This window comes from Haliotis rubra, unplaced genomic scaffold (genome assembly GCF_003918875.1).
Source record: "Haliotis rubra isolate DU_JTF1 unplaced genomic scaffold, ASM391887v1 Scf2, whole genome shotgun sequence".
Lineage (NCBI taxonomy): Eukaryota > Metazoa > Mollusca > Gastropoda > Lepetellida > Haliotidae > Haliotis > Haliotis rubra.
In genome coordinates, this window is record NW_025766002.1 from 1707640 (window position 1) to 1732631 (window position 24992).

The window sequence follows — 24992 nt, forward strand, 5'->3', positions numbered from 1 at the left end:
TTAAAACAGAGGACATTTCATAACAATAAATGCCAAATTGGTTGCAGTGTGACCAGGTCTTCATATTCCATTAAAATTCTGAGAAATTTTTCAAAGAACATCACTCACAGGGTCATACACAGAAATGTATTCAACCAAGACTTTCAGAGATCAAGAATATACAGTAAAGATAAATAAAACAGGGAGTATATTAAGTTTAAATGTCACAGCAAGGTAAAAAACAAAATTTATAAAATTATGGCAAGTTACTCATATGGTCTGTGCTTTCTCAAATTATACTGAGGGAAAAAAGTAAGGGATCACATGAAAGCAAAAGAGTTCCTATATTTTTTTTCCAAGGTTTCTTCACAAGCCTTGTATCGCACAGCTTGTGAATAAACCTGGAAAAAAATAAAGGAACACTTGTGCTTTCATGTGATCCCTTATTTTTTTCCCTCAGTATACATAATGCAAGACATATAAAAATAACATTCTTAATATGGCCTCCATGGCAGACATATTTAAAACTGGTTTAAAGTTTTCTAAGTAATTGAACATCCATGTCAAGTGACAACTTCAGTACAAGGTATACCAGACAAAACTTCGCACCACTAGCACAGGTGAGCTCCAACAGTCGAAACAGAACAATTAAGTCTGTAGATCACAAATGGGATCACAATTACAGACTGCTAGCCTTAGTAAATCTAAGGACAGTGCCACACTTACTAGTTTGATCAACACCTGAAAAACACTGAGGCATTTTAAACTCCAATCATACAGGTCTAGGGCAATTTAGCTTTTGTGCATTGATCCTCAGATTAATAGAAACATAAATGTGTGTGTTGCTCTCATTATTTACAACCTAGGTTCACAATTCTAACTAAAATGACATTACTGTAATTTATTCTTTTCGCCTTGACACTGACAAGGACATTTTTCACACACCCATTCATCTCACTGAAAAAATGATGTTATGTTTGCATTGAACAGGTAGCAGTGACAGAAAGAAGTGTGGTGAACAGTCGACAGAGTGACACAATTTACAGTGAAGGCAGATTGTTCTGGTGTAAAACTAGGAAGTTAGGAAGTAGAATATGTGACGGGGCACAAAATAGTGAAGGTCTGTGGGACAAGTCATGGAGCCTGTCTGTACTTCAGACTGAAACAACCAAACACTAACATAGGCCAACTGATGATGAGAGGGCACCTGTTTCACAGACAGAATGAGGGTTGGGGGCGGTGAGCCCTTGTTTCTTTCAGGTTTGCAGTTTTAGTATTTGAGTCCTCAAGGATTGAAACCTTTTTACAATAAAATACCAATATGAAGATCCAGATTGATGAATATGTAACATTTATAGATTTAAACAGGTGATGCTATAACTGATGTTGTGACATTTTACATTCAAAATCTTATTGTGTTAAGGAAGGGGCTGTGTTACACATTCCATAAGGTAACATTTATCTGCATGTGTATTTCCAAGTTAGTAAGTTTAGTTTTACGCTACTTTTAGCAATATTCCAGCAATATCATGTCGGGGGACACCAGAAATGGGCTTCACACTTCGTACCCATTTGGGGAATCGAACCCAGGCCTTCCACCTCCCCCTATTTCCAAGTCAAAGGACACGCTCAATCTCATAACGATATTGTATATGTATCGTTAAAAAGTTCAAGATCTGACAAAGATTCCACTGGCCAATCTTATTGTTTATACAGACCCCTGGAGGAGATATTAGTGAGGTAGTTATCGTGGTGCCATTCTCAAAAATGGCGATATATGGTGTAAGATTGATTAGGGCAACAGAGGCTGAACAACATTCCGCCAGAACTGTGGATCTATTGACCCAAATATTGAGTTAGGAGGAAATGAGTTAAGAATTCCATCAATCAATGTTTCAGCTGAAACACGGGACTTGTTTTAATAAGAATCAATAACACAGCTTCAGTGAAATCCAAAATAAGAACTATTGAATACAAAAACTGTTAATAATTTATCCTAGCGTATCCTAATTACTACTGACATCATCCTTCAGTAATGCTTACATCTGTTATCCATGTTTCAGAATGAGCAGTCCCATGGGTCTTCACATATGGTATGAACCTACGGTCCCCTAGTCGGTCTCACATTCCTTGAACCACATTATTTTCCCTACTGCCCATCCCTCCCTGCAATACTAAAGCCCTAAATGAAGCAAGTCTAGATGGGGTTCCTTTTCAATTCAAATGGGTTTATTTATTACTATGAAAATTATATAGTGAGTGAGTGACTTTAGTTTTACGCTGCACTCAGCAATATTCTATCTGTATGGCGGTGGTCTGTAAATAATCGAGTTTGGACCAGACAATCCAGTGATCAACAGCATGAGCATCGATCTGCGCAATTGGGAACCGATGATGACATGTGTCAACCAAGCCAGCGAACCTGACCATCCGATCCCGTTAGTCGTCTTTTAGGACAAGCATGGGTTACTGAAGGTTCATTCTAACCCGGACCTTCACGGGTGAAAATTATATAGAGCATTAGTCAAAGGGTCCCCTAAATTTTCTGGTTTTATTATTAGGGTTGTGAAAAGGGCACCTCGTGTTGGGGTTTACTTTTAACTCTGCATTCTCCCGATGTTAAACAGTAAGAGTTTCTGCATGGGGAGTTTCTGTTGAGAGACTGGCATGGTAATGTTCTGGTTGTTTCAGCCTTGTAAGTGAACACCATTGTATACTCACTATGCCCGAATGTGCGGAAATGCAGATTGTTGCTCCAAGGCCCAGAACCCTTGCTGGTGTATGCCTTGATCTTGAAGCGATAATCTGTGTTCATCTCCAGGCCGGTGATGTCAACGTAGGTGTCAGTGACGTTCAGGTCCTCCTCGTTGATGGGGTCAGACAGCTTGTGATACGTAATCTGATACATGACAATGTCACCATTACGCAGAGCACGAGCTGGCAGATCCCAAGTGAGGTGGACACTGGTTTCACTGATGCCGGTGGCTGTGAAGTTCTGGGGAGCACCTGCTGGAGCTGAAATGACAAGTGAGGGAGTGAGTGAGTGAACTGTATGAACCTCTTGTTAATTTTAACTGCTCTTAGGCTTAATCATAAAATCTTTGGACACCTCCAAGAAACATCAGTTTATTCGGTCCATTTGAGGGTGATACAAATTATTTGAAGTAAAGGAGTATAGTTTTGCCAAAGACTGATACCTGTCTCTATTCTTATCCACAAATAAGATCTCTAATAAAGTAACTCTAGAACCAAGATGCCAACATGTTGACACTCCTAAAATTCCACTTGATCATGTCTTAACTCTTCCTTATGTCCAAACACCTGCACCTTGACTTGTACAGGTTGTAACACCTACAGATCATAACACCTGCACCAAGACTTCTACAGATCATAACACCTGCACCAAGACTTCTACAGATAGTAACACCTGCACCAAGACTTCTACAGATCGTAACACCTGCACCAAGACTTCTACAGATCGTAACACCTGCACCAAGACTTCTACAGATCGTAACACCTGCACCAAGACTTCTACAGATCGTAACACCCGCACCTAGACTTCTACAGATCGTAACACCCACAACTAGACTTCTACAGATCGTAACACCCGCACCTAGACTATTACAGATCGTAACACCCGCACCAAGACTTCTACAGATCATTACACCTGCACCTAGACTTCTACAGATCATAACACCCGCACCTAGACTTTTACAGATCATAACACCCGCACCTAGACTTCTACAGATCGTAACACCCGCACCTAGACTTCTACAGATCGTAACACCCACATCTAGACTTCTACAGATCGTAACACCCGCACCTAGACTATTACAGATCGTAACACCCGCACCAAGACTTCTACAGATCATTAACACCTGCACCTAGACTTCTACAGATCATAACACCCACACCTAGACTTTTACAGATCATAACACCCGCACCTAGACTTCTACAGATCATAACACCCGCACCTAGACTTCTACAGATCATAACACCCGCACCTAGACTTCTACAGCTCGTAACACCCGCACCTAGACTTCTACAGATCGTAACACCTGCACCAAGACTTCTACAGATCGTAACACCTGCACCAAGACTTCTACAGATCGTAACACCCGCACCTAGACTTCTACAGATCGTAACACCCACATCTAGACTTCTACAGATCGTAACACCTGCACCTAGACTATTACAGATCGTAACACCCGCACCAAGACTTCTACAGATCATTACACCTGCACCTAGACTTCTACAGATCATAACACCCGCACCTAGACTTTTACAGATCATAACACCCGCACCTAGACTTCTACAGATCATAACACCCGCACCTAGACTTCTACAGATCATAACACCTGCACCTAGACTTCTACAGATCATAACACCCGCACCTAGACTTCTACAGCTCGTAACACCCGCACCTAGACTTCTACAGATCATAACACCTGCACCAAGACTTATACAGCTCGTAACACCCGCACCTAGACTTCTACAGATCATAACACCCGCACCTAGACTTCTACAGATCATAACACCTGCACCAAGACTTCTACAGATCATAACACCTGCACCTAGACTTTTACAGATCATACCACCAAGACCTCTACAGCTCGTAACACCTGCACCTAGACTTTTACAGATCATAACACCTGCACCAATACTTCTACAGATCATTACACCTGCACCAAGACTTCTACAGATCATAACACCCGCACCTAGACTTTTACAGATCATAACACCTGCACCAAGACTTCTACAACTTCTACACTTAGGTATAGACTGGCAGGCTCATTTTTATTTCTTACACCTAACGTGAGGTTTGTTCTTGGATCATGTGCTTGTCAATACTCCTTTACATAGAACTAGAATTTCGATCACTTTGTTTCTGCAATTACCTCCATCAGGTGTCTTGATGTTCTCCACAGCACGTTCTCCATAGTCCACATCATTCTTGGCAGACACCCGGAACTCATATGTGGTCCCTTTGTCCAGAGAGTAAGTCACAAAGGAATATTTCTCTGCAGGAAGAATCTTCTCTTCGTAACGCTCCCCAATACGACCCCATATGATCTTGTAATTTTCCACAGGACCATGGGTCACACGAGGTCGCTGCCATGTGACCTTGACCCTTGGAGGATCTTCTTGGATGAGGTCCACATGAAGATTCCTGGGTGGTGATGGCACTGAAATAAAGGCAAAAGGTTCATGCTCGTTCTAATATACAATGAAATATGTGATTAACAAAGTAAGAAAATTTAAGCTAAATGAACTGACAAAAAATGACCTTCACAGACCTGCACCCTTGGTAGTGATGACTCTGGCCTTGCTCCGGATCCCGTCTCCCTTTCTTGTGTAGGCGGCTACCCGGATGTTGTATCGCGTGTCTGGTTCCAATCCTGTTATAACTGCCTCGTGTTTCGTGCCGTCAAACGTGTCATGAAAGCGGGCTTGTTTACCCGGTATTGTTTCATCATTGCTGTCCACTTCATAGAAGTACACCTGGTAGCCTCTTATGACTCCATGACGTTCTATTGGTTCACGCCACTCGACATAGATGGCGGTAGAGTTGATCGCTTCCACGCGAACTTTCCTCGGCTCGCCAGGAACTAGACAAAAATTTATCATTGTTCATGCAAATGTTTTTTTTTTGCAAAATACACAACTAAACAAATAAAAAATGCTTTAAAATTTCTGAAATAATCAAAAAGCTTTTGGATTAAAAAAATTTAGAATTTTGATCCTCTGGACAGGCAGAGTCAAAAGTCCAGAGTCCATGCATGTCTTCATCATAAATCAAAGAAACAAACCAAAACTATAGAACATGCTTTTTCTACTGAAATTGAAGATTATCAGTCAATAAGCTGGAGACTGAGTAAATAGAATGAAACGAAACCAGAAAAAACGAGACATGCTGATGAGAAATTTAACATTATTTTAATTTTAGAACATGTTAATTAACATCAAAGGGGCTCTCATAACAATTGATTACTGGAAATTCAAATATGAATTTTTTAAAGGTTAATTCATTATTGATCATTTAAAACAGATGAACAGGGAAAGCCGTAATAAAATGGAGAAAGGAATTATATCTACAGCATTCCACACAACAGATTTATTTCATACTTGATGTGGTTTTTGTGCTTCAAGGGGTTGGGTTAGAAAATGTTAGTACTATCCTGGGACACTAGCGTATGTAAATTGGGAGCCTAGCAACTTAAATATTTTTCAGTTACAAATCAAAATAAATTTAACTAAGAATAAATTCAAACTTAATGCTCAACACAGAATCAAAATAAAGTGTTTTAGGTATGTTTATTATTAAATGCGGTATTATCAATTCAAATATTTCTCGAAGACGGTAAGTTTACTCGTTAGAAATTTGTCATCTTCGGCTCCTTTTCAAATGTGTCCGTAGATAAAAAGGCTGAAAGAGACGCAGTCATCAACGAGGATGGAACAACTTCCATGTTAAAAGACAGAAAGAAAAGACCACAAAACTTCACATCAAGTACGAAACATCGAACAAGGTAAAGCTGCATGCACAATGTACAGACAACAAGATCTAGAAGAAAGTACTTACAGTTACTATTCAAGCTGTTAGTATGAACTGACACCTGATCCTGACTCTAAGTTCGGTTACCAGTCTCATGAACATACTCACTACACTTCCGACGTAGATATTTCTACTAAAGGCGGTTACTGACAATTACACTCAGGTCAAGTCCATTAAATTGTTAGTTTCCATGGCTACAGTGATGAGGAGTTACGGTGGTTGGGAGGGATTATTTTGATACGGAAATGAACATGGTCAAAATTTGATCTAGAATTAATTTTGAAATGTCAATTTTTTCTACGATGACAACGAAGGCCGAGGATTGTCAGTACGAAAGGATGACAATGACTTTCACCCAGTGTGTTAAATGAAGGAGCACCCACTAACGCCAAAACGTCACCTAGGTGATTAGAACTCAACAAACAAACTGCCACCCAAACAAGAGACCGGTTAACTTGTGAATTAAACAGCAAAGGGAGGCGACTCTTGTGTACGTACCATCCTCTTCCGTTTCCACAATGATTGGCTGAGATGGAGGCCCATCACCCACTGTTGTGTGGGACACAACCCAAATTTTGTATTTGGTCGCTGTTTTGAGATCCTTGAGGGTATAAGACTGAGTGTCACCTTTTACTTTGGCGATCTTAGCCTCACTGTCGTTCTTATCATCGGCAATTTCCACATAATATATCTTATACCCAGCAAGTTCGCCATTTTGTTTGTCAGCACTGGGAGGGTCCCAAGAAACTGTGATTCGATGGGCGTCAAGGATTCGGCCACTAACTGCCTTCGGTGGGGCCTCAGGGACTGTATGATTAGGTAAAGGGGGTGAAAAACAAAGTAAATAATAGAAATCAAACTAAAACATGTTCATGCAGTGTTGACAAGAAGGCAGGTATGCCTTTCATGCAGTCTCATCATACTTGGTTTCTTGTTACTAGCTAAAAAGTTATTGCATCTGCGAGCATGACACAGAGCAGCCATCTTGTTCTTGAAAGGGGCAGTCAGGGCGGGATTATAGTATCCCTTGCTGATTCACCATGCATGAGGTTATGGTCAAGATAATTTGTGCTATTGTAACTGAAACAAATTCAACGAAATTCAAATCATCAATTTCTTTTCGCTATCTTAACTCAAAAGGAACTAATTAGGGCATGGTATGGGCAGGATCTCCATATATCATACTTATCACGTTGTGCTCTATGCGATCCTCAAGTTCATAACTTAATGAAATGGAGTCAGGCATAAAGATATGAAAGCCATGCCATGTCAGGAAGACAGAAAATAGGACGAATGATTGTATATGAATATTGCCAACATTTAGTGATGTATCAAAGGTATTCGCAGAACTCCAAGAAACCAGCAATGTACACAACAGATCCAATTTGGGAATCAAACAGGCCTTTAGTGTTACAAGCTGACACTTTAACCACTAACCTAGTCCACAGCTCCATATCATCCTAGTATAATAGTTACCTGGACTGATTGAATATCTGTAGCTTGGAAACAGACTGGCTTATCAGTATATTTGGGGATAAAACAGACTAAACCTTATTGTCAAGAACAGTTATGAATGTTCAAACAGGTTTGCCTCAAGAACAGTCTGAAACGAACATGCTTTGCACAGTGAAAAAATAAAAGGGTATCACATTCTCACTGAATCTATATTCCCAACTATTAGAATATCCCATAGTGCCATTACTAAAATCTTCCAGATTCCCCCAATTGTGCAGGTCGATGCTCATGCTGTTGATCACTGCACTGTCTGGTGCAGACTCGATTATTTACAGACTGCTGCCATATAGCTGGAATATTGCTGAGTGCGGCGTAAAACTAAACTCACTCACTCACTCTTCCAGATTCCAACAATTAGCATGATAGAAGTTTGAAACTAGAAACTGCCTTAGTTCCCCCTGACTGAACTGAAGGCAGCAGGACTTTCTAACCACAAGGCTACCCCAACACACCATGACTGTTTCAAGGCTGACAATATTTGGGCACTTTGAATTGCTTTTCGGTTCAAACTCAGTTGCTCGTTGTTTGTGAAAAGTAAGTTTCCTTATGTAAATTGTATGTCTGGCAATGTAGTGATCAGTCAACACTATTGTCACACTGTTGGCACAAAGACCCCAGGTATAACCACCAGTTATAGGTTTTATCATTTGTTGTACATGACGACAGTATGTAAATAATCAAGTCTGGACCAATCAATCCAGTGACTGGTATTATGAGCATTGATCCAGTGTGGGGGTAAAATGACAAAGTGATCAACTTACCAATCTTCTTCCCTCCCTCTCTTATGACCAGCAGAGGTTGTTGGGGATAAATTCCTATATTGTATCTCCATAGTGTTAACATCTAAGGGGTCAATACAAGCATAGACCAATCAACAGACACTGAATCAGCTGGTCTAGCAAAACGACGTTTAGATTTTGTTTGATGAATTCTTTTGATACATCACTGTAGTGGATTTAACCAGAGCAAGCTATTGGATCATCGGTTTAAAATCTTTTCAACTAAATGGAGACCCTGCACATACAACAAATGTGTGTAAAAATCATGTAAAACATAACTTGACCTCAATATTCTCAAACTTTACTGCTGTCTTTCATTCAAAGGTTTTTGGTTGAGAATTTCAAGTGAGGAATTCAGAGCAGTGCTATTTCCACACGTGCAGTTTGCTAATTATCAACACGTGATGGGTGAATTGCAGAAAAAAAACAGAAATAATGTTGATGTGCATAATCGTAAGGGAACAATCTCTAGGATCTTTTATTTCGATCCGTGACCTCTCTCTATGCTAATCTCACTTACCTTAAATCTAGTCCTTTAATATGTAACATGTGATAATCAAAGTGGACTAAACTTGGTATGTGAGCTTTGATCCACTGAATATCTACAACAACTATTCTCACTTTATAGTGTTCACAACGACAACATTGAGTGGGCATTGATCTTATTTCTAAACAGTATATACACGCTAAATATATACACCAAACAAATAAATTTCAGGGATCAGAATGCATAATAATATCACCAGTTACACTACCAAAGAACATAGACCTTAAACTAGTCTTACTTTATGCACAGAAACATTTTTTCTTTGCAATAAATATTACCTGTTCTTGTGGTAGGCCATCATCGGTTGTTAACGGTATATGTGTCTTATTTTTTTTTACTTATGTCAATTTTGAAACATTACTTCTGAATATCGGAAAATTTGGAAGAAGAAATACAAATTCATGTTTTATTCATATGAGTGATATATCACTAATATATATATATATGGTTGGTCCAAAATTAAATATTGCACAATTTACAATTGTTGACTTACCTTAAACCAAGATCCTGTGAGCTCTTACATCATCAAATCAAAAACAAATAATCTGGGAAGGTATTGCACTACAACAGTTAACTTAAAACAGTGGCTTGGAAAACTCAACTGATTACAATGGGACCACTGCCACAGACAATACTTATATATTGGCCACAAAAACTTGTCAACAATACTGCAACAGGTACTGATACAGAATCTACAACTACTGCGAAAAACTCACTGAATTGTTTCGTCTTGGCTTGTATCGTCGGCGTCTTGGGTCCTTCGCCTCGTTTTGACTTGGCAGCCACTTGGATATGATACACAGTGTCGGGGGTCAAATCCGTCAGGCGGAATTTCGCAACAGGTGGGTTGATGCTCAGGCGGACATTTTGGCGGAAATGTGAGTCATTGTAATACAGTTCATAACTATCGATGGAATCTGCTTCCTGGGGAGGATCCCACACAACATCGATCTCATTGGCAGAAATGGGGTCAGCATGAAGGTTCAGAGGTTGATAAGGCACTATAAGAGATTCAAAACATACACAATGTATGCAAACAACAACATGCGCTAAAATCTGCAATACAAATTTGGCATCATTAATCTACATTACAATTTTGCGATCGATTACAGCTTTGCGGCATGATAGCAATTTTGTCTTTTATTTGCGCAAATATCCGAAATATTTTGGGAGGTTTGCTAAATTATGCCCATAACATAATTTTGGCCTAAGGTTGGTTGCATATGCGCTTTGTGCACACAGACCTATGGAAGCAGAAAGCATGTCGGCATCGCGCACAGTCGTACAACTGATGCACATGGTGTTGCATGGGGAGTGCGCAATGACCCTGTTGAATTCATAGCATCGACACAGGGAAACTTTCATTTTCAAGTATCTACCACAGTTACCTTTAAGTGTGAGACAAATAAATACGTCTATGTCTGCGTATAAACCATTTCAATTTGGTATGCAATGTTCCATTCACTGATCTTCTATAAATATCTTGTATTTTGAATTTTCTGTGCAACTTAAATTGGGCATTCATCCTAAAAGATACAAACGAACATAAATTCTTGTTTTCTGATAGAAATAAAAATATCACACATCACAGATTAAAGTTCCACATCTATGTAAGTAGAGACAGGAGAACGTTACAATATCAGATGGTGTATGATATCACACTAATCCAAACAAAAGCCCATCAAATGTCAGGAATTATCACTTATAAATTTCATGTTCAACTGAAAAGAACCCCTTTGCATGCAAAATTATATTTCCATGACAACAAGTCTTTTGTTGTCATCAGTCTTAAAATCAAAACTTTGTCTTATTGGAAATATGATAAGATCTTATTAGGAATATCAGCATGCATAAATAAGAACTATTTTTATAATGAACTATTTTTATAATTTTCAGATATGAACAAGTTTTGAGGAAAGCTGAATCATGCTTGAGAGCAGACAAAGCATGTTTATGTAAGATATCTGTCATGCTGACTTTTGAAAAAGTTTTTCTTGAAATATTTTCTCCAGGTCAACCTGTTGTGGTGAAAACCGTTTTTGAGACAAAATTAACATGCTGATTTATTTCAAAATTTACTTTAAAGAGTTACAAAGTTGAAAGCTTTTGTGGCCCATGTGTGTTTAGGCAGCCATGCATTGATGATCTACAGTATTGTCATCTTCACTTAGCGTGTTGTCAACAATCCATACAATTTGGTTCTGTGATGAGCAAGCATGCCCGGTTAGTGTGTTCAGATCTAAAGGCTGTATGTGTTTCCATTCATTTCTCGTGATATCTATCTGTGACTAGCAACATTCAGTGGTGTGACCTTCTTTGGAAATTTGACATCAATTTGTGTTTCCATTCCATGTGAATTCAAATGTCTAGCTGTGAGTCATTTTCTGGCTACTTTGGATGCGCATTAGCCATGAAGAGTGACAGATCAGAAATATGTCCCCGCACCATGTTCGCTTTAACCTCGATCCACCGATATGAGAATGCTAAATTACGCAGAGTTCGGGTGGAAAGGGATTAAAATGACGCATAAATTGGATTGGGGTGTCATGTGACAGGACAGTGTGGAATTCTTCAAACTTGAAAAGAAAAAAAAATATGGAATGAATGATTAACGATCTCCTGCGATACAAAATCAAGAGTGTGAAACAATTTAGAGTTATCACCCTTGAGTCGTAAGTTTATTCGAAATTTGAATACAGGAGACATTGACAAATGTCAAAATCCTGCAGAATATTTGATGAAGGTCAAAATCGTCATATCTATTCAGTTGAGTTGTTTCTTTTGGGATTTTCAACCTTGCTTTTAGACACATTAAAGTCGATCGCAGGAGATTGTTGAATGTGAATGAAAGGGTATAACCCTCACCTGTCGGCCCAACTGTAGAGGTTGGAGGAAAAGAAATATTAAATTGGATTATTAATTGCAGGAAGAATGATAAAATGGCTACAATGTACACATATAATGACTTGTGACAATTGTTAGGCAAAGGATTCACTCTATATATATATGCGCGCTTGCAGCTAGCGCTTACTGCTCGAGTAAAATCAGATAAGTAAGGAGACGGCATTTGCTGGTAAAATATAACATGCAAATGTTTTAGTAAATATATCGCTCTGTTAGCTTTGTCATGTCAACAATGCGCAGTTGCTTCAGCAGTTAATTTGCTGTGAAAGGTGCAAATATTGTTACCTTGTCTTAATCTAAAGCAAGCAATATTAACCTGCCAGAAGCATTTTCCTTTGAAATATTACTACACACTCTACAGCTTATGGAAATATGAAAAAAGAGCAAAAATAACAACTGCAGAAAAACTTTGAAAACATTGACTACAGAGGTATATCCAGATATATACGGGTGCAATGTCACAGTGAAAAAGGAGAGAAAAAAGTGAAATCGGGTGAAAATTGGTCCTAAAGTCATTCGATTGCAAAGTGCGCAACCCCTACCTTGTTAACACTCACAATCAACGCAAACATCATATTGACTACAAATATACGCAGCACACAATCGCGCTAACATGAAAAATAGCAAATATTGACGGACTGACGGACGTATATATATTCATATAGACAGCCAGAGTATACATAGAAGAGCATACAGCATGCGAGCCAGCGCACTGCGGACGTGGGCGGGCGCAGAGGTCACTTGTACAGGTCAAAGGTCACACTGAGTAAAAAAGGGAGAAAACATCAAGCAGTCTTCTGGATGAAGACTTAGAGATGTCACTCGATGCATCTGATAGATCACTAACACATTGATAAGAAAAAATACTTCGATAGATTCGCAGACATGCAATCCAAGTCGGACAGAGTATCTCAAAAACTGTAGAGGACGCATGGTAGTGTTTCCCTACATAGGTATGTTAGAATACCTCATTCTTGTCTTCTCCGAACTTACCATCAAATATGGGCGCGCTGCAATGACATGAAATAGTCAACCAAACAATTCAACACTTGGCCTTCATACTTGCTTAATATATCTTTTCGGCAATTTATTTCGCTTGCAAATTCCACAGCGTGGAAGGGCCGGAAACGCACAGAAAGGAAATCAAGAGAACCAAAGAGAAGGAAACAAGACTGTGTGATGAAAATAAAATAGAAATCTTGGAAATATGTGTGAATAGAATTAATGTGTAAATTAATCTCTTCTCATGGAAGAATTACTGAATGCAAATGAAAAAAGTTTGTCATGTAACGAAACAATCAGAAAGTCATAATTATTAAATCTAAAATCATATGTTAACTTGTCAATTCATAATTCAAACAAATTTAATGTTGAATAATATCAGACAAATAATGGAAAAGTCGGACAAAGAAAGTGAGAAAAGTTGAAAGAAATGTAGGGATGCCAACTGAAACAGCGCATATGCAGGGTCTTGTTTAGAAGGGGGCAGCCAAAAACTTAAACTTGAGGGCAGGGGTCAAATCGCTCGCCATATAAACATTCCGGTTTCTCTAACCATGACCTTGTCATGAAACTATAGCATGCAGAACCACTACATAATGCATTGTGGTATATTTGACAGAAACAAATCAAACTCTCCCAAAAGGCTTCAGAAAAAATAACCAAAACAAAAGCATGCATATAATTTAAACGCATTTTTGCATTGTCATCATACTCGTATATATTTCAGAATGTAATTTGTACTATATATGTACATAGAAGGCTGAAAACAAACATACAATTGGTTCTCAGGCGAACGTTTTCTCATAAAATTGGTGCAGGCAGGGCCTCTTTTCGGCAAAGTGAGAAAAAGCGTTCTACCAATGTGTCAGAACGTTGCTTTTTGTTAATTGAAAAGCAGAACTAAAATTTGTCATGCAGGTTTATTTTACTGCTGCAGGTGATGCCTGAGAACCAAGGATTTCCTTTTTCAGCCTAGACATGCATGGGATATTTGAGTTCATGCTAGGGTATAGGGATCACTATAATGCACAAATATAACTTGCTGAGTTGCAGGTCACATCAGCATACGTATGTCATGTTGATGATCTAAGCATCCTGAAATCCAAAATGAAAATAAGCGGAACATGCCTGGCGGGCGCGGTCAAAGGGAGACGACTCTTACCTCCTTGTGTTGTCAACACTTGAATAGGGTGTGACATTGGTCCCTGGCCAATTCCAGAGAAAGCTAAAGCACTTAAAGTGTATGTTTTATTGGGTTCTAGTCCACTGATGGTCGTCACTTTATTGTCATTTGTAACTTCCTGCACATCCCAGAAGAAGATTGGCTTCTGTGGTAGTAAAGTGTAGAACACTTTGTAACCCTGGAACACAAGACACAATACATGAGTGAGTGAGTGAGGCAATGAGGATTTATGCAGCAATAAACTATTCTGCAATTTTACATACATTATAAACTGTGTTAATTTGGGTCATTAAACATCATATGCATTTTCAAGTGAGGATGTTACCATGGATCTTTTGCTCAACATGCCAACACTTTAACCACCTGACTATCTCCCTTACGGTTACACGGAGAGATCATAGATGTCAAAGAATGGGAGTGATGAGAGTTGTAAAACTAAAAAATCCAAGAACAATGGCTTCAGTTTATATATCCAGTTTTAAAAGATTAACAAGGTAATATTTGTGTTAAAACATATTCTAGTAACATATACATAAATATATGTACACATTTTATCTAGGACAATATAAGTGATAACCACCATGGCATGCAGTACCTGAATAATTCCATTTGGTATTTCTGGTTCATTCCATGTGACAACGATGGTTGTTGGGCTGGCAGCTCGCACCTGGACATTACGGGGTGGACTCCCTGGAGCTGAAGACACAAACAATAAAAGTAAGTACGTATTTCCCTTCATGTGATATAACAACCGTATGCAATATCTGGAACAATAATGCAGGCACCACAATGCAATACAACAGATGCAGATGGAAATATATAGATATATAACATGCTGTATTCTAGCATTCCTCCACATTCACATGACTTGATAGTTTCAAACACCTAACCAAAAATCCACATGATAATTCTACATAAAATTAGAACAAAATACCATATGACTCCAAAACAATCAACCTGACACTATAATTTTCACAATAATATGTTCTCTTTAAACACAAATAAATTAGGACTAATAGAAATGATATTCTTAAATGAAGACTGATTATTGTTTTAATTTTAAAAATAAGACCTAACTTTGCAACAAAGAACATCCAAAAATATCTGAGGCAAAAAACAACTGTTGAACAACACATACACATGGAGGAACATCTACAGAAAAAAACAGAACAAATGAACACAATGAAGAAAAACCGTGAAAACACAAGTGTTAAAATATCGTACATACCACCTACTTATTTGCTTATTAAAATCAAATTAAGAAACAAATTGACATTTGTAATTCACAAATAATCGCCTAAATGAAAATTCTGTTGAAAAACATAATCCTAATTATAAAACTCGACAAAACAGCTGCCCAACATTCAACCAAATATTTTCCTGGTTAAAGGCAATATTTCCACTCATAAAAACAAACCTACTGAACACAAATCAATTAGTGAAGGTAACCCTAAGGCAAGTTCTACTGATTAATTCTGAGAGTTCACAGGTAGTGTAGAGCTCAAGGCATCAGAAGTCACTGTACGGAGTTGTGTCCCTTGGAAACAAATGACACTGGGTTCTGATCTTGGTCTGCCACAATATACGTTTGTAGGTTTGTCAGCACCATCCCCAGACTCACTGGTTTCACCACTGTGATAAACATCTGATATCTACATCACTTCAACATAGTCTACATGCTCAGTCATTCGCTAGTTCATCATGGTAACAAGTTTATCGTGGCATGCTAGAATATGTCCTACAAATGGACTGTGAGTATATCATGCTGTCTTCATATCCTGTTGAAGCTTGAAGTCTTCATGCAGAGTTTCACATGGATGTGTTAACCTACCCCGGTTTTACTTGCAGAAGAATATCAGTTATACAATTAAAACAATTGTTTTTAAATTTCAGAATACAGCACATTTTGATGCTGTTCTGGAGTACATCTGAACCCAATTAGAAATGTTCGAGCAAGTTTTTACACTCTGTCAGATGCTTATGGTTGTAAACAAGGCAATCATTTTCCCAAACTGGTGTGCAATGGATATTCAAATTGCTACATTAGTTCTAAAGTTGTAGCACAGGTTAGTGTGAACAGTGGAATATAAAATGCTCATATAATATCGTGTTGGTACAGATTTGTCCTCAAAACAAACCTGTCCTCAAAACAAACTAAAGGACTTTTCATGCAACTTTCACTCAAATACATAGCATTGCACCATAATGTGGCATAAAGGGAAGTAACTCAGTCTTTTTTCCCTGTGTCTACAAAGCCTAACAACATTTTCAATAGATTTTAACTTGAGTAAATATACTTGCAAATAGGCATACAAAACTTGTTACATAACTTCACCTTAAGTTGGTGACAGACTGTAGCAATGCAGTAAGTCATTAAAACCAATCAAATAGAATTGTTTCTTTGAGTGACATCTCAGAAATTGGGAAGTACTATACTGACAAACTTCATGGACAACAGAAAATTCCTGCTTGACAACGGAACAACCGAACAAGAACCTGTACCGAAACATTGCACTAGAAACAGAAAAAGTTATCTATAAAGTTTGTCAGTATCAAACAGTATTGGTTTGAAAGTAATTTGGCACTATGACTAAACAGAAGATGAGAAGGCAGTACAAGAGACAGGGTTTGAATCTGAACGTTTGATAATATCTACACAGCATATCATCTGCATACAGCTCCACCATGAAGCATTCAGTGTGTGATGAGAAGGTGATATTCCCATGTTTACAATTTATGCGACAGACTACACGTTAAGCAAATCCTGAGCATAATCATCCGTCTAGGCTGGGAAAGATAACAGCATTTACTGTAGGGTCCCCATATAATTACAGTCTATTACACTAAGTCCTCTCATCGCTGGGAATACATAATGTAATGTGGGGTTATCTCGGCCAATCTGCCGCCCACTGCCACAAGATTCATCAGAATTCTACCCTAAGAAACATCACGACACAGACTGCATCTTACAGCTTCTTTGTGTATCTCATAGAATTTCAAACCTAAAAGTCAGCTCGACTAATCTCCCGCATTTATTATTAGCAGACTATACCTAGGGTCTGTGACATTGGTAATTGTTCCCAACTTTTGACAAGGTATCAGAGGGCTGCAGACTGAAGAGGGAAATAGATTAGGGTGTCCAGAGACTAGCAACACTAGCAGTAAACGTCAAGAACACCATGAAGATCAAGATCAAAGATCAAATATTTATTGTGCAAACGTTCCATACAGAAACAGTGACAATATTCTATAAACTGAATCGTCTATAGTTTCCAAGTACCATAGAAGAATTTTCTGTATTTTAAAATTCACATGCACTTTTTGTTACTTTTAATCTGTTATCTACAGCTTGATCACTTGTGTGACTGGTTAAGGAGTACTTGACCACAAATCCTTGACCATAAATAGCCTGCAACATGCAGATCCATACCAGCTAGGGAAATGGCGGCACCGTTGTAGCCGGTGAGAATCACATCCTTGCACCAACCACACAGACAGGCACATACCACACTTCCTGCATCTTGATGGGAAAACATTTACACACATGTCAGAGTGGTCACTGACTTATCTCAGTGGTCAGTAGCTGGCCAACAGATTTCCGTCTACCAGGCATGTTGGACCAAGTCTGGGCTGGAGGAAATGGACCTACCTGCCAAAAGACCTCATTTCCAGGCTATTTCAATACCAGACACACCACAGAAATAGGAACATTTGTGGATGCGAGTGACTTAGAGATAAAAAGTTTAAGTCATTGTCTTAACATTTGGTCAGTATGGGAGATGGGTTAGCTAAGTGTTTAAAGTGTTAGCTCATCATGATAAAGAGATGGTTCAAATCATACATTGGTAGACACACTGAAGTGCCATTTTGGGCTGAAAAACACCCAGGTCTAGTGAAGCAGACATTCAATAACTTCAACTAGTTACAGTACAGCTTCATCACAAACTATGTGATGATAGCAGATGTAAAAATCAAACCATCTCCTTTTACACCCAATCAGCCATCACAGTGATCTTAGCGCGCTAAGGTGACAACAATGACCAGTATAGCTGTAGCTCTAAGATACCTGTGAGGATTGGGGGCCAGGTCATACCCTAACCACCTAGTCAATAATGAGTGAGTGAGTTGGGTTTTATGCCGCTTTTAGAAATATTCCAGCAATATCATGGCAGGGGACCCCAGAGATAGGCTTCACAAAACGTACCCAAGTGGGGAATTGAACCCTGGTCCTCAGCGTGACGAGCGAACGCTTTAACTACTCAGCTACTCCACCACCCCTAGTCCACAATGAAATCATGTCTAGTTCATTTCCTTATTGGAATAAAGGATACAGAAGTTTTGCTGATGCTGAGCAGGATAAGGACGGTCTAAGGCATGGCATCCATCATCACGATATCATACGCACTGCAAGAATCTGACACACTGAAGGTCAGTCCTGAATCTCAAATCTCAACTCGTGTGGGATAGAAGTGTTCTTTATAGCATTATTTTTCACAGCAAATGTTTATAGCATGGTAAACATATTCTATATCGCGTGGAACAAGCACCTGCCAACTACACAAAAACGCAACTACAAGAATGTTACGATGAACCAAGCCTCTGAAGTGTTGCTTCAGTCAACTTCAACATGTCTGAATCGTGTAAAACCTCAAAAAAACTCATCTTCTCTATTTAGCAGCAGGTAACTCTGTGAAGATTTCTTCTTGAAAATTATCATTTGAAACCATGATCACAAGCAGAAATGCACAGTGCAATGATAGTGAGAAACTGGCTCATGTTTAGCATAGTACCATCACAGACTACACATACTTTAAACCATCCTAATGTCTGTCTCACATACCCATATTTTTAAAATGTACAGCCATACCGTTTTGATACTGATTTTATGGATCAAGTTAGGGGATCGGCTTATCTACAGTAATATACAGTATTTTATACAACAAATACCCCTTTCCATCCTCGTTCCCTGTTCAGCTATAAAATAAAGTGAGTGAGTGATTGAGTTTAGTTTTACAGTGCACTCACCAATATTCCAGCTATATGGTGGTGGTCTGTAAATAATCGAGTCTGGACCAGACAATCCAGAGATCAACAGCATGAGCATTGATCTACGCAATTGGGATACAAGACGTGTCAACCAAGTCAGCAAGCCAGACCACCCGATCCCCTTAGTCGCCTCTTACGACAAGCATGGGTTACTGAAGATCAATATTCTAACACAGACCTTCACTGGTCTATAAAATAAAGAGACTTGATAGTACCTTACAACTAAGACCACCACCACCACCACTACTACAATGACTATGTCTACAAGTAGTACTTTATAAAGGCATTTTACATTAGTCTAACAATACTGAAAACTTCATGTGTGCCATCAGTAAAATACATATTTACATCAATGACAATCACCACTGAAGGTATGCATGTTTTTACAGTCCGATAGGGGGTGAATTCAACCCATATTATCAACATGCTACATATAATCAAACTAGGTGTTAATAGGTATCAACAGAAAACTGCTTTGTCTTTATCAGGTAATGGTGTTTTAAGTGTCATGGCTTCCCCTGCTGAACCTGCACCAAACACCACAAGCCCCAACAAATCAGCAGATTCCACGCATAGCAGTTCTTTATCAGCAATACTGGCTCTCTAATGGCAGCATTGAACATGTGTCTGGCTGATTAAACGCCATCTTTTACAACCAAACACATTTTAGTTAGTTCTCATCACTTTTCAACATGAGAATAATGACACCTTTGCCACTGTTTGTCTTTCAAACCTGAAACCCAAGATTCAACAGCTTTCCTAGGCACCCGGTTAAAACAGAAATGAGCTTTTAAACACCACAGAGAAATCAGATTGCCTTTGTAGAATATTAATGATGATAGAAGCGAAGTTGGATTAAAAAGTCACTGAGTTTGGTCTGTGCCATTAACATGACAATGAACTCAAGCATACGGGGTAGCACAATGGTGATTGTTGGGGTTGACTGGGAAGAATGGCTGTGTTTAATTCCCAAAAGTACAGGCCCATTCTTTGAAACAATCTGGTTTTTTCAGCAACTGCTCATGCTTGATGAATGTCAACTTCAGAATTTCCAGACAGATAATGTAACAATATTAGGAACGTAACTATAGAAACAGTGTCAGTGTTCTTGCAATGCTCTACTGCTCACCTATTCCATGCTGTCTCTTTGAACATTTCTTATTGAAAAGGATTCTCACTTTAAACGGTCAATACTTAATGAAATATTATGCTTTATGTTGATCATACCCTGTAATTTAACAGTTTGGAAGAAAGGAATGTCACAACAATGGAATCGTCCATGAATCATTAACTTCAAGTTATTGTTTGCTGAAACATCTCTTTGATACCATCACTTTACAAACCATCATGATTAAAACGGATTCAGGATGTTATCTAAAGACAAGGATAGTACAAAAACCATTCCATTGAAGTTCAATGTCACAGTTTGCCTGGAGTTCAAAATACGTTTATTTTTCCTTTTATATCCAAAACACAAATAAACACAGAGAAAAAGAGCCTGGTAGACCTCTAAAGAAGCCAGAAAACTGCATGGGAAATGGAGATATGAAAATAAACTGAAAACAGCCGAAACCTCAAAGCTGGATTTGAGCCATGGGTTAACCATATGGCTGGCAGCAAAACAAGCGAGCAATACTATAAGGATACAGGACTCGTACACCCAGAATATTGTCAAAACCAGCAATTCCAACTTGGAATCGGTAGAACTAATTGCCATGTATTGATTTTCACCTTGACTATCACAAATGTAATTAGCTTGAAATGAAAATAATATAAAATCCTGATTGAAAATTTTACCTTCAGGCATAAAATGAATTCTACTCCAGCACATTCAGTTATCTTTGGAATTCTTTGTCACCTGGTTTTAATGGATGAAACTAGGCCCAAAAGTAATCATTAGATTTTCACAACTGCCTCACTGACTTCAAATTTCCTACCTAAGTTCCTTTTTATTGCCCATTTTGATGAAGGGGTGTCTAACCCCCAGTAAAACATACATGCTCAAGAGGCAGAACAAAACCGTGTCATGTTTTTATATTTTTCTGAAATCCCTAAACCTCCTTTCGAGAGTTCACAAGGTGCCTTCTCTACACAATGATTGCAAGTGATCATTTCATGAAATTAAAAGACAATTTCATGATTAATTCATTATGGACCCATAAAGAGCATAGCATTACTTTAGCAGATACAATCAAAACACCAAAGAAATACAAATGAATTAAAATAAATAAATAAAAATTGACACAAGGAGTGCAATAGTAAAAAATATCCATGAACTATCTCAGGAGAAACTTAAAAGTCTGAAAATACAAAATATGATTAAATGCTTTAAACTCTTTCATATGTTAATACTTTTCAATGGTTAAAATCACAATCAAATCTTCAATTCAATAATTCATAATCTGAATGCTAGAACTGTCATGTGTAATCAGGCTTCATACTGGATGCAACAATTTATCCACTCTTCCTGCATTTAAGAATTATGTAATGAATGCAAACATTGTCATATCTCCCCTGCTCCAATGACAACAACTTCAAGCTGTTCTATCAGCAGTTGTAACATTATCATCTCGATGAATGAGTAACTGTTCCCAAGAATGACAACATGTCATACCAACAGGGTGTATGGGATCATCCCACTGGCACTGTGAAGACAAGCAGCCGTCATTCATTGTAGATAGGGGGGAAACATCTAAGACAGGGCTTGTTTGGTATTGAAGATCAGCTCATCATTAAAGGGTGTTTCCAGGATATAACACGATTAAACAAATATGAAATCCTGGTATTTGTTTTTCATGAGAAATCAACATTAAGCACCAAACCAACCCTAATGTATGTCTGTGTTATGATATTCTTCGTGGGCCTGTTTCACCTCTGGTCCAACTGTGAATCCATATATTCAAAGAGTACTTCCTAAAATAAAAACTTGTACTTGCTTACAACAACTGTAACAAAAGTCCCTCAAAAGAAAGATCCATGTATCGAACAACAACTGATGAGAACTAATTTTCTTAGTCTTGATAATGCATCACTTACAACCGTCTCAAACAGACAAAGAAACACAAGGTTGCACTCTGGGACATAGCCAACATCTTGTGTTCTCACTGGGAGGAGTCCATTACTTGGCGACATGTTCAAAACCTTCAGCCTTATGGAGACAGCTACTGGTGGAACACCCAGCCAGAGCATGTGGTGGATGTCTTAGCCACAGTGCAAAGTGGATCTCCCAAGCCAGAGATCTTAGTGGGCCTCCAAGCCACAGTGCACAGAGTAGATCTGCCATCTAGAGATCTTGGTGGGCCTTCCTGACACAGCACAGAGTAGATCTCCCATCCAGAGATCTTGTTGGGACTTCCAGCCACAGAACCGAGTAGATCTCCCAGCTACAGCTCAAAGTCAATCTCCCAATAGCACAGAGTGGATCTCTCAGCCACAGAACAGTGTGGATCTCCCAGCAACAGCTCTTGGTGGGACTTCAAGCCAGATCCCATGTTCTGTGTTCACACAAAACCCTGCTCTAACTGATGTCTCCTCCATATTGCCACAGCAAAAACACAGCGATATGTGCTCATTGCTTTTGACATCAGTCATGGCCCAGCTACCTCATCTCGGGAGGTTTTCTTTACACCTCATGGCTTACACATTGCAGTTTTTGTTCAGAAGTTGCTGTAATGTACATACAAGTAAAATAGATGCAGCTTGAACATCATGGCCAAGTTCATCAGATCTTGATTGAAATTTAATACTAGTATCGGAGTGATTAATCATCAAATCTTTATGTAAGGAAATCTGTTTCTGTCATATGTTGTGTCTCCTTAAAAAAAAAATGGAGGACTTATTATCGTGTGTTCTCACAGTTGGGGTCTTCCTTTCTAATTTTTGCTGGGACATTGCTCTCTGATTCTTGATTACAAATAGCTTCTTCCTGGTAATGCAAGTTTTAATGCAGTGACAAAACATGAGACCATTTACTCTTTGAGGGTTGTCACTGAATGTGAAAAGAAGTCCGTAAGTTGGCAAAAGAAATTAACTCACTCAGATTACAAACTTACTACTGTGAATCTTTTTTTTTCAAAGTAGGGTCCATAAACAAAAGAAAACAAAGCAAATTAGAAAACCAATATTGACATTAATCTAACTGTAAAAATTAACAAGGAACTTCAAAGGCCAGTTTGTGTGTGTATTATTAACAAATTATAGTAATGAATTTCTCACTAGTAATAACATCTTGGTTCTGTTATCAATAATAAAATAAACTTAAATGTATTGTCATTGATATATTTCTTTGTTAACTATGTACAAGTTCCTAACATCCATTTAATTTATTTCAGTGACTTGAACTGTACAAGGTTCTATTCACTGTGCAGGAGTGTTAATGAATGAAGGAGCTGGTGTGTCAGGACAAGTAACATGGATTCCTGTTCTGTAAGTGATAGCAATTCCACAGAGACACCTGCAACATCAATCTTACATAACTGCCACGACCGAGAGTTACATCATTCACAGGCATGATGGACTTGACCCACAACCACCATTATTATCATTAGAAGGAACATCTTGCATTACTAACAGATGTCCTGATGGAACTGACCCTAATGAACACACCTGGACCACACCTAGGGCTGACCATTTGCTCCATGGCCTTCGGCTGACTCTATGGTTGACCGTCTGCTCAAACTATATCAGTTCCCTGAACCATCTGTTTGGGTTCAATTCCACCTCTGTTCACCTGAGTGACCACAAACTAGCCATGGTTTGCTGAGTATGTGCCACAAGGCAAACCTAATTAGCATATAACTAGCTGTTGAACTCAGCCTTCAGGACTAAATATTTCCCTCAGGGTAACTACTTCATGCCTGGAGTACTTAAGTGTGGCACTACAAGACCAGATTACATTTCAGAAGCATGGCTTACAGTATTTCCTGAACTATGTAGCGTAGCGTAACCCACAGTGGATGGAAGAAACTCTCCAACAGAGAAACCTTTCCACACAACCTCACATGGAACTGGGTAATAACATCAAGAAAATAAATCTCCAAATGTTCTGCAATCTATGTTCAGATCTTTTGATAGTTCTGTGAGTCACACCAATCATGACTAACAGACTTTATCTTTAAGACTTGGACCACCACAGGTGATATGGTCAATTTTGATACAGAACATGTTGAGAATGGTCAGATGACCTGAGGTCAAATATCTGGCCACCTCCAACTGTGCCAGGTGTTGAGAGATGACTGGCAAATCCTTGCTGAAGATGACAGACCACTGGTCAAGTGGTTCTAGAATGTCAGGGTCAGTTGGAGATGAAGGTAGAACAGACATAGTTGTCAGAAGATATTCAGGAGCAGCAGCTTCACAGACTCCAGAGAGAATTCTTCAAGAACCTGACCAGCAGTAATATGGCTTTCACAGTTTAACTGTTACCCATCCTGTAAGAGTGTTTGATGGAGGAGAGATTGGACCGGAGTGGACTGTACAAAT

At 38.7% G+C, this 24992-nt stretch overlaps 1 protein-coding gene across 1 annotated transcript in view; it reads right to left on the reverse strand.

Moving 5' to 3' along the window:
* Positions 1–24992, reverse strand: part of LOC124275257 (tyrosine-protein phosphatase Lar-like) — a 168005-nt gene that overhangs the window by 18097 nt on the left and 124916 nt on the right. The window contains exons 8-16 of the mRNA XM_046710737.1: positions 15061–15161; positions 14446–14643; positions 13274–13289; positions 12242–12253; positions 10093–10377; positions 7034–7342; positions 5277–5588; positions 4878–5165; positions 2701–2994 (exon numbers count right to left, since the gene is read on the reverse strand). Of these exons, the coding sequence (XP_046566693.1) occupies positions 2701–2994; positions 4878–5165; positions 5277–5588; positions 7034–7342; positions 10093–10377; positions 12242–12253; positions 13274–13289; positions 14446–14643; positions 15061–15161 (1815 nt within the window). The remainder of the gene's footprint in view (positions 1–2700; positions 2995–4877; positions 5166–5276; positions 5589–7033; positions 7343–10092; positions 10378–12241; positions 12254–13273; positions 13290–14445; positions 14644–15060; positions 15162–24992) is intronic.